Raw genomic sequence first — 16,555 nt, 5'->3', positions numbered from 1 at the left:
GTAGTTGGCTTTCCCTCACAGCGGTAGGGAAACCCGGTGGCCTGGCTCTATTTAATCGCTCTCCCTGCTGTGATCGCGCTGCGTCAGGCGGGCCGTCGACACCCTCCTGTAAAAAATGATCCTGGCCCGCCCGCAGCGCTTGCTTAGACAGCCAATCACAGGCTCTTGCGCCCTCGTCGTGCAAGATAGCCCAAGTGCAGGCTGTCTCACTGCTTTTGTGGTTCATTGTTTTTGTGCCTTGTGGGCCTTCTCCCACACCTTTGCCGTGATGAAGAGGCCGAATCTGATTTTCGCCGTGAAGCTTGGAATCATAAATCAGGTCGAACGCGGTGAGAACTCGGATGACCCTGCAGTGTGCAAGATTCCGAGGAGCACTCTCAGCATGATGTTGAAGAATAAGGGGGAGAGTAGGGCTAAAGCGGACAAACTCGCGACCTGGTGCCCGTCGCGCCTGACACGTACACACATCCGTGTACAAGTGGTTCACCCGAAATTGTTTCAGACGTGCCGGTTTTCCCATACCTGGCGGTAACTGTAAATTCTGATGAGTGTAACGAAGCCGTTGCGGGTGTTGCCGAAGTTTGGAGCAAGCTGTCAGAATTTCCCGAAGCCATTGACGAGTCAACGGTCGACAACTTTGTGTGTGCAAATGATGGTGTCGCGACCATGGGAGAGCCTGAAAACGAAGACTACATTGCCGACATCGTGCCGAGTACAAGTGAAAGTGGGCACAATGAGGAAAGCAACGATGGTCCTTTGCCCACATCCTCCGAGGTGATTGGTGCACTCGCACTAGTCAGGTGCTTCTGCGCGAATGTGAAAGGTTGCGGCCTCAGCTCTTAAGACAATGTGGAGAAGTGCGTGCGTCGCAGGCAGTGAAATTGCCCAAACAGAAGAAAATATAGGACTATTTTTCTTATATTGAATTACGCCCTATATCGAACTGATAGGTGTTTTTCTGTAAGTTCGATATAGCCAGGTTCAGCTGTATATCTTTATGGCTGGCAGTTTCTGTGGGTTATTGTTAGCTCATTAAGGGGGGACACTGCTATTGAAATATTGTTCATCATTTTTTTTCATCAATAATAATGAAACTTTCCAGTCTTATCAATACTTTTCTGCTGATTTCAAATATGTAGTTCTTTTTCTAATAGGCCATTTCTGTAGATAAATGAAATTCATTGTTCATCATTTGCAGAAACAATAGAAAAATAACCGCACTACAAAAATTCATATTGGCACATGCCTAGGTAGTAGAAAACATAAGGAACGCAATGGTAGGAATACCTTCTTGATATAACAAATATTAGTAACTCTATAGCAATTCGATCTTCACTGTTCCAAATGTGCGTAACCTACTGTCTGATCTAAAGCAGAACTGAAAATTTTTTTTAAGTATAAATTACAAAAATGTGTTCTTATGACTGTGTGCTTTGCACATTGAGCTACGAGCCAAAACAAAAATTATGGCTCTACCTGCCTTGATGGCAGAGATAATGCTGCCGCAACTGAGCAAGAAGTCAAAAATCGGTGTTTTCAGAAAACTAGAAAAATGAGATCGATCGGCGGCCTCTTCCACGCTAAGTTGTGCATGAGGTGGCGGGTATTTTCTGCGGACTCCGCGCTGATGAGCAAGGATGTCTTTGGCATTCATATTGATGGGATTTAGGGATGGTGTAAGTAGTTGGGGTTAGAAGAGGCCACCGTCATTCGGTGGGTACACCCTCGAGCTAATGCGTTAACCTGTTCGTTCCCTTGAACCCCCGCGTGTCCCGGGAACCAGAGTAGGCGATGATGGTGGTTCCTGGAATTATCGACAGTAAAAGTTCTCAAATCAGGAGGCTCATGGTAGGTTTGCACGCCCTCAGCCCCCTCCCCCTCCCTTTCTATATTTTTTTTTTTTTTTGACCGCATCTGTCTGCCGTCTGTGTAAATGCGTGTGCAGCAGGGGGTCATCACATGCAATCACTTTCGTTGGTGGTTCAAGGTGGTTCGAGGTGGTTTGCCGGCTTTCTGAGAGCCGTGCGACCGCTATGAATAGACCTGCATCAATTCGGTAACTGTAAATTTAGTCACCAAAACCCGACGATGCAGCTCCAATGGGCCTAACTGGCTAGACAGTGTGGCCAATGGTGTAGCCATGACAAAAAATCACTGCCGGCAATGTGATAACGGGCCACAAACTGTCGCGGAAAGCTTGTCGCTAATATGTTCTTACTAGTAGCTCACCAGTGATCGGATGCGAGATCCCCAGTACGGGTTAGAATGACAGACGTTAAAGCGTTCGGGTCTGCGGTCGACCAGCCGGAAACTACCGCAAGCATGTGTGGCAAGTTCATCTGTGTGTTCGCATGAGGGTAGTCGACCAGCTCGTAAGTACCGCGAGCACGTGACAAGGTCGTCTGTTCGCATGCAGCTAGAAAGCTCAGAAATGCACAAACATGCGTGCATGAACTCTGAACTCGCATATTCAATGCGATCAGTGGGCCCTCCAGTGGCTAAACGGCCCAATTTTCATACATGCTTCCTTGTTTTCCACATGTGCTCCTTTTGTTCCCTCTGTTCGCATAGCGTTAATAATTTCAATAGGTGGATCGGTTGGCATAGTCAAACCTTGTACAGATAAATATTGTGCGCCGGGGAACCGCTGCATGCGTCAAGGCACCCACCACGGCTGGGTCATTCATTAAAGGTACTGATATTCGAAAGATAGAATATTCGAGAAATTGAATATTAGATACTTAAATTGCGAATCGAATTATTTGAATGTGCACTATTCGATTTGAAATCAAATATTTGAGTATTTGCACAATCCTACTATAACTTAAAAATAGGTCGTCGAACAGCAGAAAGGTTGGTAGCAAATGTCGAAGCAGCTAGGCCTAGCATTACGAGAGCACAACAGCACAAAATGAGCACACAACCAAGCATGAAACACCATGCAGTCAAACACAAATGGCTACAGTCATGGCAGTGGCTACAGTTGGCTAAGGCTGCCAGTGGATCGGCATGCGAATGCGCTGGTTCAAGGCTGCAAGATAATCAATATCACAATGGTGGTGATGGCTTCGATTAATGCCATTTCAGACCTGCAGTTATGGCAAAATGTTCGAAAAATCAGACAGTGGAGGCTTTCAGCACCGAAATTTCAGACATCCTGATACATTGGCTCTATGGGGTATGTGGTGGCGCCACGAAAGCATCTGAATTATCAGGCTTGTCTGAAAAACTGGTCATTGACTGCAAATCTGTCGACAAGTGCCACCTGGGCAGTACCTTCAAGGAACAGCTGGGCAATGTCCTTTCGTCGTCTACATCTTCCCCCTCCTCCTCCGGGGTCAACGTTCCCATGACGTCGCAGCCAGCGTCGCCCGCAGGGGATGGGGCCGCCTTTGCAGGTTGGGGCGAGTTGGAACCACTCTGCTCGGCCGATGGTGCGTTGGGTGTGTTGGGGGGCACCACCATGGGCCGAGAGCCCAGGAACCGGCTGCCAGGTCCCGTCAGGGTTTCCATCAGGTGATCAGAATCCACTGGACAAGTTGACATGGAGCAAGGACAGGCACAGCCAGTGAAAATCATCCCAGGAGGAACATATTTTTGAACACATTCATAACAAAGGGTAGTAGTCCGGCTGAGAAACATATACAGTCTAGTCCACATAATAAAGCCATACCTGCCGAAAAAAAGAAGAAAAAAAAACTTCAATGGATCAGGAATTCTATTAATCAAGGTTTTTCTGCATCAGAAGCAAAGATTACTCCACAGGTTCCTTGAAGAACCCTTACAAATAGCATTTTGCCACTTCATCAAACAGAATACAGCAGAACTTCATTAATATGTGCAACTTAGTTATGACAAATTCCTGACCCAGTCTACATAAATTATAATGTATTTGCTGACTACTTAGAGGGACACTTAAAGAGAAACACACATGAGGTTAGCAAACTAAAGTATTCATACAAAATTCCATTTTTGTTAGTTTCATGCAACAAGTTGATTGCTAGAAGAGAAAATGAAGGTCAAAGTTTAAATTTTTGAATTATGCACCAAGATTCCAGAGCTGGTATGACAGTCTGATGTCACAGATATATTAATAGTACATTAGAATCTCAGTGATACAATCACGCCCAATAAAATTTTTGGGACACTATGAATTTTTAAAAAGTCCCAGCCAACGTCCGTTGGCTTAGAACGTGCCAAATTTCTGATGTTGCGAACCAGTTTTCGCGCTGCAGCAACTGAAACAAAGAAGTGAACTGGTACTGGTAGGTCAGTAGCACTAGGTACTGACTGTTGTCAGGCCAGTAGAACGACTGCGCCGATGCAGCAATCACATTCCTGTTGCGAGAGCGACATATGTCACTCTGCCTTGACTTCCCCCCATCAGCCCCCCCCCCCTACCCCCACCAAAAAAAATAATCCTGATTATAATAAAAGAAAATTTATACTTTGTGTATGATTGTCCAGTTTTCAAACACCTTGTACAGTCAAACCTAGTTAATACGTAGTCAGCCAGGAATGACGTTTAGATAGGCATTAAATGATGTACAAATTAACTGCCAATGCCAGTTTAGAAGTTGCTTACCAGTCGGAAAAGGACTACGTCACTATGCTCTCAAACACACACACTTAGACAGGCTTTATTTATGATTAGGCAGCAAAGAATCGGCAATCTTCACTTGCCGTCGCGGTGGCCTTGCCGTGACATCTTCGAACTCGGTAAGGCCGTGAGCGAGTTTGTCCACGAGGCCGCACTTCTCTGTGAAAGCTCGCATGACACTCAAAGCACGCACCGCGTCAGATAATGAAGGGCCGTCGTTCACTTCCACATAATCGTTGTTGTCATCACTTTCGCTTAAGATGGGCAAGGTGCGATGGCAGCAACAATGTCGCTACCCAAGGACTCGGCGGACGTCGCAACGTCAACTTCTTGATAACATAGACACGACACGCCACAGCAAAGACCATTGAACACCACAACAACACCACAACTACAAGCACACTGGCTGAATGAAGAAAAAGAAAATTCACACAGGAATTCCTCTGGGAGTTATCTATAAGTATAACTATAAGTATACGTAAGCATTGTGCCACTTGCTTATCTCCACGCATCCCGGTGTCATTATCAATGTTATAAAACTTAATCCGGCCAGTACAAGCAAACAACAGCACTGTGGCGGCACGAACTGGTGCGGAGGGCGGCACAAGGTGCAGTGATAACGCAAGCGAAGTACTGCAGGTGGCGGCGCCCCGTTCGCTGATGACGTTCCGATCATTATAAGCCATTATTGTTCATTAGTGCCTTATCCATCCACATCAAACCGTTACAAACCGTGATCAAACGTACCCCGGCGGCACCTGTGTATAGGGCAAGGCCACACGGACCTTATCTTCAAAACGATCTGCGATGCAGACAGAGAGTGCTGACTGATAATACAGTCGAACCCCGCTACAACGAACGTCGCTTCAACGAAATTTTCGCTTCAACGAAATATTTCCAATTCCCCGTCAGCTCGCTATACAAAGTAATGGAACAAATTTCTCATCACAACGAACCATTTTTGGGGCGCGTTTCCGCTTCAACGAAATTTTTGCTATGCGAAGCTCGATTTAAAAATATATCTTACAATAAAACAAGCATATCGCCGCCCATCTATGTACTTCCATAGGCCCACGCTGCTTTGTTTCGCTAAACATTCGCTGGACCAAACTAATCCACTCACTGAAACGCACATGATCACCGCCATAGCTTGGTGTTGATGACTATCGGGCTGGCTGCCTTGCGACAAGGCGCGGGGGCAAGCTCCCGTTTTCTTCCAATCCAATTCAGAGCCGCAACCAATCCGTTGCCAAAGGACGCAGCAGCCTGGCAACAGCAGCGCGTTTGCCCTAGTTTTTTTCACTCGGGCTTGTGCTGCTAGTGCGCTGTAATGAATGCGAGCATGGCGACTTCATCTAGAAAGCGGAAGTTCCTCTCGCTTGAAGAGAAGGCACGGATTATCAGCGCGGCATCCAGTGGCAGGAAAAAGGGAGATGTTGCAGCGGACTTCGGCATCTCACAGAGCACGCTGTCAACGATCTTGAAGTCGAAAGACGCGATAGCGCAAGCTCTTTCTTCGGGGACATCCGCGAAGCGGAAAAAGCTGACGCAAGCGGCTCATGAGGACCTTGAGAAGGCTCTGTACACGTGGTTCCTCGACGTGCGCGCAAAGAAGATGCCGGTCAGCGGAAACATGTTGCAGCAAAAGGCACTTGGCTATGCCTGTATGCTGGGCATCAATGATTTCAAAGCCAGCTCAGGGTGGCTGACCCGTTTTAAGGCCAGGCATGAAATCGTCGCTAAAGTGCTGTGTGGGGAGTCGGCCTCATCAGACGCCGACGCTGCATCTGCTTGGGCATCAGCTACTGTGCCGGAATTAATGGAGAAATATGCCACATCAGACATATACAATGCCGATGAAACGGGACTTTTCTTCGAGCTCCTCCCCTCCAAGACGCTTCACATGAAGGGCCAGCCATGCAGCGGAGGGAAGCATAGCAAAAAGCGTGTGACTGTGCTCCTGTGCTGCAACATGGACGGGTCTGACAAGCGCTGCCCACTGGTGATAGGCAAAAGTGCGAAGCCGCGGTGCTTCAAAGGTGGCAAGAGCCTGCCCGTCAAATATGTTGCCAATAAGAAGTCTTGGATGACACGGGCCGTTTTCAAAGAGTGGCTAACCGCTTTCGACCGTGACATGACGGCAAAGAAACGTAAGGTTTGTTTGCTCATCGACAATTGCTCAGCGCATAACGTTGAAGACGTTCAGCTTCAAAGCGTGGAAGTAAGATTCTTCCCGCCGAATTGCACGGCTTTAATCCAGCCGCTGGATCAAGGTATCATCAATAGCGTTAAAAGCGCTTATCGACAGCGACTGATTCAGCGGCTGGTGTTAAACATCGACACCGGTCGGGCAATCGAAGTGGATTTGTACATGGCTGTACAGATGGTCTCAGCAGCGTGGACGGCAACCAGTCGCAGTATCATCTACAACTGTTTTGTGCACGCCGGCTTTCACTCCGATGCTCAACTGGCAGCGAACTCCACGTCGGACGAGGAAGGCTGCAGTACAATTGCTCCACCCTCCACAGAGGCCAATGCGGCATGGGCAGCCCTTCAGGACTCCGGAGATGTGCCGGCCGATGTTCACATCGGCGACTACATCGCTGTTGACAGTGAAGTGCTAGCTCACGAGGAGCTGAGTGACGAAGCTATAATTGAGGGCGTTCGCCACAACGACGCATCATCGGATGATGACAGCGACGCGGAGGACTTAGCGCCACCACCTGCAATAAAAGTGATGGATGCTTTTGATGTGATCCGCAGATTTTTCGGTGCTCACGATGACGACGTCGCGATGCAACTGTTCACCGAGTGCGAAAGCCGCGCCACTGCACTCGTGGCAAAAAAAAAGAAGCAGAAGAAGCTGACCGACTTCTTTGGAAATAAATGATGTTTTGGGACTATGTGGTCCAACCTGACAGTGTTTTTGGCCTGTTTTCGCCTCAACGAAATTTCGCTTTAACGAAATTTTTCGCGCGCCCCGTCAGTTTCGTTGTAGCGAGGTTCAACTGTAGCTCCGCACGCTGCGTTTCTGCCGATGCATGCTGAAAACAGATGCGCGGGTCCACATCTTGAAAGCAATCCGCAAAAGGGGCAGGGGGCGACTTGTGCTCAGAGCTTTGTGAGCGCTGTGTTCTCGCCGCCTCATTTGCATTGAAGCGACAGGCAGCGTGAAGGTACAGTCGCTTGCTGCTGCGGGCTTTGTCTTGAAAGCAGGTCGTCTTACGGGACAGACGGACGGAGGGACATTTTTCTCTTTGGGTAAGCATAGAAATGCCTCTGCATTTTAAAAAAATATGCTTCTGCACTGTTACTACTTGAATTGGATTGGATTGGGTTCGACGGCATCAGCGAACTCACACCTCTACCGGCAGCTTCTTCGCGTTACCGGAAGCGAATATTGAAGACCATGTTCTTGTGCTGCAATCGCCAACAGCTGTATGAGCAGTAACTACATCATGATGGCCATGTTCAAACATCACTATCGCTGGCGGCTGTCGTCCGGGTGTCGCAACTCGAGAATCGAATGCCTGCATACAAGATTTTGCTGATTTTGTGCCTGTGTGTGTAGAACAAGAAAATAGTATGCACTAACTATCTGGTGGGCACTGAGCGACTACGGCTTAAGCGGTCAGCCAATGCATGAGGTTCAAAGGGGGCTGAATGGGGGAACCTTCGCGACTACGTTGAAACCGCAAATACATATTAAGCGGGTACGTATTAACGTGGTGTGACTGTAATTTTATCAAAAGCCGTCACTCATATATGACCCAGTCTTGCCGTGTCAGTAATATCAGCGGCATTCACTTCAATGGGTTGTCTTATGTCTGTATTACATGCCTTTTGTCACCTTTGGCACCCGATAAAAATTGGAAAGTTTTTTTTACCATCACCAAGAAAAGTAAACAGATTCCCTTGTCTTGCACAAATCATGTCCTTATCACGATCACGTGGCAGCTGGGATGCAGCAATGACAGAAACTCGAGATAACTAGCCAGATATTGAAATGTGGGCCTCAGAACACGTGAAGTGTGCAGCTTGCTGCTGCGAAAATGTGCGCGAAACAAGCGCGCCACTGATTTAAATTTGCGTTGACCAATAGGAGTGCTCCCCGTGCACCATGTGACTGCGGTAATTTTCTCATTTAGGACTCACTTTTGTTGTTTTTATTTCTGCGTCGAGAAATATTGCACTGTGGCCCCCCCATCTGTAACTCCGCTTTCTCGTATTTACAGCGACACCAAGATGGCAGCACTACATCAACGGAAAGCACCTCCCAAAGCCCGATTTTCTTGACGATATGGAAAACAACACATCAAGAAAGAGCCGTTTTGTCAAATTCCACTGTGTATTCTTTCCAAATATATCGCCATGTTGATAAAGTATGGCCTTGGGATTGCAGGAGAACAAATAAATGGAAAAGATTGAGAAAGTTAGCCATTTCATGGCCACGTCTCCTCTTAATTTGCCGATTATTTTGTTTTGATCGATACAAATTCTCGCACCATACCAGGAGATCTGTAACATTGAGATTTTACTGTATATACAGTCAAACCTCGGTACAACAAACCTGGATATAACAAACTTCGATTTAATTAAATTTGTGATGTAAAACGCTATCTTCATTTCCCAATCTTGGTTCCATTGAAAATTGTGTATTTCTTTTTGCAGTTTAACGCTGTCATTTAGCGACATGGTTTGATTTATGAGTTTTCGGTCATTTCAAGGATGTACTTGGAGCCTGCATGGCTGGTAAATCTATCAAAATACTATAAAAATCTATGCCGAGGAAAAAATTATTTGCAATTGTCCTTCTGCCCGAAATGTTCGAATGGCAAAAATGCTGTTGAAGCCCATGCACTGGGACGTAGTATAGAGGAAACACCACTGCCTGCCCCCACCCCCCCATCTGTCTCATAACAGCCTGCAGAGGCCATGGGGCACGCAGCAGCTCGAAGTGCTCAAAAAAAAAAAAAAACACACGAGAGGTGAAGATTTTTTCAGCGCAAGAGGGATGGGGAAGAGATGAGCGCACGGTAACGTGATCAAGCACCTGTTACACAGGGCACGGTGGCGAGGGGTGGAGGGCAGGTGATGCATGCTTATTTGCCACCTCCCCCTAGTGCGAGAAGCTCCACTCCTCTACCCTTGCTGCACCTATGCACGATTGTCCATATGCGAGCCATGCGCTGTATCTCGGAGGTAATCTTTGGCAAGTGCAAAGTCAAGAGTTGAGATGATTGGTGCCTTGATGTGCATTTTCACTCCGCCACGTGTAGTGTTGGTGCTCGCATAATCTCAAGTTTCCGAGGCACGGTGCAAAGCATTCGCTCGCGCTGCGACAGCAAATGTTCTTCGTCATCAAGCGAGATCTTTGCCAGAGGGCGCGACACCAGTGCAACTATCAACCGTACTTCGTGCTTGCTATCACCATGACTGCTGCGCCTTTCTGCTGAAATTGCGACATTTCCTTTTTTTTTTTTCTCAGGACAAATATCCTTACCTTTTTGCGCTTTTGTTTTTAATTTTAGGGCGCCATCTAATGACGGCTGCGGGCACTAAGCGCAGTCAGCCATGGTGTCCAAGATTTACGGCGCCGCGTGACACAGTATGCTAATCTAGGACACCGTGTGTCACGCCGATGCGTTGCTCTCGGTGCTGTATACACTGAGTACACTGGCACTCATAACCACACTATTATGGCCCGATCTTCTTGCAATTTGTTTATAAGTGATCACTCACAAGATATTGTCCACCGCCAGTTCAGAAAAACTGGCGGCTTTCTATACAAAGTGTCTATCGACTGCAAGGGTCCCAGAAAACTGGAACAATGCAAACATTACACTAATCCACAAAAAAAGAGACGTTAAAGAACTGAAAAATTATAGGCCCATTAGCTTACTCCCAGTATTAAATAAGATATTTACCAAAATAATCTCCAATAGAATAAGGGCAACACTGGACTTTAGTCAACCAGGGCAACAGGCTGGCTTCAGGAAGGGATACTCTACAATGGATCACATCCATGTCATTAATCAGGTTATCGAGAAATCTGCGGAGTACAATAAGCCTCTCTATGTGGCTTTTATAGATTACGAAAAAGCATTTGATTCAGTAGAGATACCAGAAGTTATAGAGGCATTACGTAATCAAGGAGAAGAGACTGCTTACGTAAATACCCTGGAAAATATCTACAGAGATTTCACAGCCATCTTAATACTACACAAGAAAAGTAGGATTTCACAGCCACCTTAATACAACACAAGTAGGAACATAACCTAAAAAGAAAGGGGTCAGACAAGGAGACACAATCTCTACAATGCTACTCACTACGGGCTTGGAAAAAGTATTAAAGCTATTAAACTGGGAAGGTTTAGGAGTAAGGATCAACGGCGAATACCTCAGCAACGTTCGGTTTGCCGATGACATTGTTCTATTCAGCAACAATGCAGACGAGTTAGAACAAATGATTGAGTACCTTAACAGGGAGAGTGTAAGAGTGGGGTTGAAGATTAATATGAAGAAGACAAAGATAATGATGAACAACCGGACAAGGGAACAAGACTTCAGGATCGCTAGTCAGCCTCTAGAGTCTGTGAACGAGTATGTGTACCTAGGTCAACTAATCGCAGGGAACCCCGACCATGAGAAGGAAATTCACAGAAGAATAAAAATGGGTTGGATCCCACACTGCAGACATCGTGAGCTCCTGACTGGAAGCTTACCGTTATCATTGAAAAGGAAGGTCTACAATCAGTGCATTTTACCTGTGCTGACATATAGACGTGGTGACGGGGTAGTGGTCGTGGTCCACAAGGAATGTTTTGGGAATTTGTGAAATGATTTTGTGAAATAATCCACTATGTGTGCCACACTGAAATCGCACAATGTGAACTCGTGTGGCACCCCCCATGCATGGCACTCTCGCGAACTGGTGCAAAAATTCTGCTGCAAGTTGTCTGGGGTTTTATGCCGAGTAGTAGAAAGTTTGCTATGGATTACCACCTTAGTTCACACCCTGTTAAGCACAAACAAATAGTGTGCTACCTGGCAAGAAACGCAGCATTATGGCCTGTCATGAGTGTCTTGCATTTTATAGCAAGGTGCTACAACGTCAATGTGTGTGTGAGCATAAGTGAACACCGGAGGAAGCACAACACAGTCATTCAACAGACTGGCCCTGCAAACGCTCTGAATGCAATTTGCTACCTGGTTATTTATTGTCAGCAGAACCAAATGAGCGACATGCAATAGACTCTCAATGATAACAAAATGTCAGAACAGCACCAAAGTCCGTACTATGTGAAATTTGGGTCACCCAAAAATGCTAAAACATCGGGAGTGGTCCTATTGGCTGATGTGAATATGAATCACTGGTGCGCTTGTTTTACGCACATTTCGACAGCAGGAAGTTGTGTGTTTCGCCTGTTCTGGAGCCAACATTCCAACATTTGCCTGCCAATCTCTAGTTTCTTTTACTGCTGCATCCCAGCTGCTGCGTCATGGTGATAAGGACATGATTTAAGCAAAATAAGAGAATCCATTAACTTTTTTTTTTTTTTGCAGCGGTGAAGCTACTTCATATTGTGTGCTCTGATCGGTGAAAAGGTACGACAGTTTTGAACTGTCATCACTCGCCGAACACGACCGAAGGCGTGAAATAAAAAGCTGCCGATGGAAGCAAAGGGCCGCTGATCTTGCTAATGCGGCAAAGCTGGGTCACGTGTGATAGCTTGCTCCTAATAAAGTTGCAAGGTATTAGAAAATGACTGACAGGCTGCATTATACTACACAAAGCAAACATTCTTTTAGGTGGGGGGGATGTGCGAGGGTGGAGTCACAGCAGGGAAACGTTGGCCCCCCTCACAACAGGAATGCAACTGGCACATTGGCTCAGTGTCTCTGCCAGCCTGACAACAGCCAGTGTCTGGCACTACCAGCAAGCTGGGGCATCCTCGCTGAATCAACTAGGGAATGCGCTGCGCCTTGAACTGTTCGTATCATCCGCCGCTGCACGGGAAGGGATTCGCAACATTAGAAACGTAGCACATGGTAAGCTAATGAACCTGGGCTGGAACTCTTGAAAAGTTTGTATCATCCCGAAATTCGTAGACATGATCACGTCACTGGGATACTACTGTACATGATACTGCATACGAAGTATCCTAAAAGTTAAATACAGCACTGACCGCCGCTGATGGAGAGACGCTCGCTGGACTCCTGGACACTGTTGACCAGCTCTTCTTCAGCCTGCCAAAGCTGGAATGCACGGAAGAAGTAGCGCTGCCAGAACTCCTCGTGTGACACTGCCCCTGGCACCAGCTCGTTGTAGAGCCGCTGCACCTCGCTATAGTTGAGCAGAATATCCGCTATCTCATCCTGAAACAGGACAAGGGAGAATATGCACGGTGCAGTCAGAGACAAGAGTCTGTAGATCGTGGGCAATCCAGCACCTTTTTCACTCTCCCAGAGAAGAGTCAATGAGAGTTTAACATTCTGAAACCCTTACATGCTAAACTTCAGCACGCTTCACTCGATTCCATGGTGCATTCAGACAACACCAAGCAACTCGGTATCTTTTCCACACTCACGGTCCCACCTCATTTGCTAGGACATCACAATGACATTGAGAAGCCCATTCCGACATTGGTCACATAACGGTATGGTGGCAAGATATGCAAGGACAAAACATGATTAGATGTTATCGCCCCGGATCTTCTACTCAGCCTGATATGACTGTGTCAGGCTGAGCAGAAGATATGTCGTAGAAGAGCATACAGGGTCCATTATGAAAGTAATGCGCATGATTTTATTATGACGTGACTATCCATGGCAGTGCGGTAAAACCAGTAGAGAAATGTGGCGAGGGTTCTGCACTGCCAATGCAGCCATTCGCCAGTTTACTCTAAGCAGTGCGAGCCGACAACATGGCATGATGGATCATTCGGTTAAACAGCGATACGCTATCAAGTTTTGCGTGAAGCTTTGAAAGAATGCAACCGAAACATTCCAGATGCTTCAAGAGGCCTTCAAAGACGACTGAATTTCAAGGTCAAAGTTCGGGAGGTGGCACAAGACGTTCAAGGAGGGCCGGGAGGAGGTCACCGACGAATCCCGTTCTGGACGCCCAACAATGACCAGAACCAACGAAAACATGGATCATGTGCGAGAATTTTGCGTTCCAACCATCAATTGAGCATCCAGCAAATTGCTGACACCCTACACATGTCCACATTTGCGGTACATGGGATAGTGACCGAGGATTTGCAAATGCGCAAGGTCTGCACAAAGCTTGTGTCGAAAGTGTTGATGGAAGATAGAAAGAACTTCATGAGTTTTGCACTGTCAAGAATTGTTGGGTTTCATTCAAACTGAGATGGAATTTCTTAACCCTGTCATAATCGGAGACGAATTCTGGAGGTCCGAGTACGACCCAGAATCGAAAAGACAGAGCAGCGAGTGGCACACAATATCACCTCCCATCCCAAGAAAGTGCAAATCAGCAAGTCTTGCATCAAAACGATGCTCATTGTCTTCTCTGACACCCGAGGAATCATCCATTTTGAGTTTGTACCACAGGCACAAACTGTCAAGTCAGCCTTTTACCTGGAGGTGCTCAAGAGATTGAAACGTCGGGTCGCACGCATGAGGGTTGACATCAAGGACACGGTCAAGCTTGTTGCGCGTAACATCACGTTACTGTGTGAATTTTTCTAGTTTTTTTTTCTCTCTTCTTTCTCCTTTTATTCCCTTTACCACTTTCCCCAGCACAGGGTAGCCAACCAGTATGTACACTGGCTAACCTCCCTGTCTTTCCTTCCCTTTTGTCTCTCTCTGTATATTGTCACTATTAGCCAACAGCCACAGCTGAAGTGAAGAACAAACTGCAATTATGACTGTTCCAATAGACAGGTTGCCTTTCAGACTCGGAATAGAAAATTGTTAATGATATTTCTGCACAAGAAAAGAAACAGAAATGTCTGCCCCTTTCTTTGTTCCAGCAGTAGCAAGCCCTCTTCTGCGCCTGCTGAAGCATTCCCCAAATTAGGCTAATGTATGCAGCATCACTATTAGGGCTTGTACTAAAGGCTTCGGGCCACCGTACATATAGCTATTTGGCAACAACTTAGTAGGCAGCAAGTGATACTTAGGCTAACCTCCTTGTCTTTCCTTCCCTTTTGTCTCTCTCTGTATATTGTCACTATTAGCCAACAGCCACAGCTGAAGTGAAGAACAAACTGCAATTATGACTGTTCCAATAGACAGGTTGCCTTTCCGACTCGGAATAGAAAATTGTTAATGATATTTCTGCACAAGAAAAGAAACAGAAATGTCTGCCCCTTTCTTTGTTCCAGCAGTAGCAAGCCCTCTTCTGCGCCTGCTGAAGCATTCCCCAAATTAGTAATGTATGCAGCATCACTATTAGGGCTTGTACTAAAGGCTTCGGGCCACCGTACATAAAGCTATTTGGCAACAACTTAGTAGGCAGCAAGTGATACTTAAGGGCCAATGCTGTTACAGCAGTATAACTGCAAGGTAAGCAAGTTGGCATAGATGTATAGCTTTTCATTTATTGGAACACCCTGTAGGTCTCAAACATTGCTATGCACTGAAACACTAAATCTGAGCCAATGCACTCCGGCTTTACAATTATTCAGCTTTTTCAAAAATCCTGTGTCTTGTAAGCTTTCGTAACTGACTTTATGTGGTAACTACAGCCAAACCTCGAAATATCGAACACGGATATATAGAGTCATTGCGTATATCGAACACTTTCTATATCACGTGGAAAATAACATGCATTTTTTATTTTTTATTTCGAACGGGTTCGGACGTAAAATGGATACAGTCGAACCCAACTATATCGAACCCGTTTACATAGAATTATTCTGTATATCGTACAATTTCTGAACACAGTATAGTTACAATGAGTATACATAGCAAAAATTACGATTACATCAAACAAAAATAGCAGCGACTCCTGATATTTAGAACGACAAGCGGCGCAAAAGTGCCCCCTGAAGTTGGCTTTCCCTCGCAGCAGCGGGGAAACCCGGTGGCGCAGCTTCATCCAATCGCTCTCCCTACTGTGATCGCACTGCGTCAGGCGGGCCGTTGACACCCTCCAGCAAAAAATGATCCTGGCCCACCCGCAGCGCTTGCTCAGACAGCCAATCAGAGGCTCTTGTGCACTTGTCGTGCAAGACGGCGCAAATGCGAGTTGTCTCGCTGCTTTTCTGGTTCATTGTCTGTGCGCTTTGGGGGTCTTCTCCCACAGTGCTGCTGTTAGGAAGCGGCAGCATTAATTTTCGCTGTGAAGCTTGAAATTATAAATCCCATCGAACTTGGTGAGAAGTCGGATGACTGCACAGCATGCCAGATTCCGAGCAGCACTCTCAGCATGATCTTGAAGAATAAGGGGGAGATTAGGGCTAAAGCGGACAAACTCGCGACCCGGTGCCCGTGGCGCCTGACGAGTACGCACAGCTGTGTACAAGTGGTTCATTCGAAATTGCCTCAGACGTGCCAGCTTCCGCGTGCCTGGCGATGACTGTAAATTCTGATGAGTGCGACGAAGCCATTGCAGGTGTTGCCGAAGTATGGAGTAAGCCGTCAGAATTTGCGGAGGCCGTTGACGAGTCAACGGTCGACAAGTTTGTGAGTGCAGATGATGGTGTCGCAACCATGGGAGAGCCCGAAAACAAAGATTACATTGTCGACATTGTACCAAGCACAAGTGAAAGTGGGCACAATGAGAAAAGCAACAATGGCTGTTCGCCCACATCCTCCTCGGTGATTGGGGCACTCGCACTAGTCCGGTGCTTCTGCGCTAATGTGGAAGGTTGCGGCCTCAGCTGCTCCGACTCTTAAGACAATGTGGAGAAGCGCATGCATCGCAGGCAGCAAAATTGCCCAAGCAGAAGAAAATGCAGGACTATTTCATGCGAGACTAAG

General features: G+C 46.7%; 1 protein-coding gene across 3 annotated transcripts in view; it reads right to left on the bottom strand.

Annotated features, from left to right (window-relative positions):
- Positions 1-16,555, bottom strand: part of LOC142592754 (BSD domain-containing protein 1-like) — a 59,666-nt gene that overhangs the window by 26,011 nt on the left and 17,100 nt on the right. For all 3 annotated transcript variants that reach the window (XM_075704407.1, XM_075704409.1, XM_075704408.1), the window contains 2 exons: positions 12,790-12,979; positions 3,277-3,530 (listed from right to left, as the gene is read on the bottom strand). In XM_075704407.1, coding sequence (XP_075560522.1) covers positions 3,277-3,530; positions 12,790-12,979 — 444 coding nt within the window. The remainder of the gene's footprint in view (positions 1-3,276; positions 3,531-12,789; positions 12,980-16,555) is intronic.

The sequence above is a fragment of the Dermacentor variabilis genome, chromosome 9, assembly GCF_050947875.1.
Source record: "Dermacentor variabilis isolate Ectoservices chromosome 9, ASM5094787v1, whole genome shotgun sequence".
Lineage (NCBI taxonomy): Eukaryota > Metazoa > Arthropoda > Arachnida > Ixodida > Ixodidae > Dermacentor > Dermacentor variabilis.
Note: the sequence above shows the minus strand (reverse complement) of the source record. Positions and strands in the feature narration are given on the sequence as shown.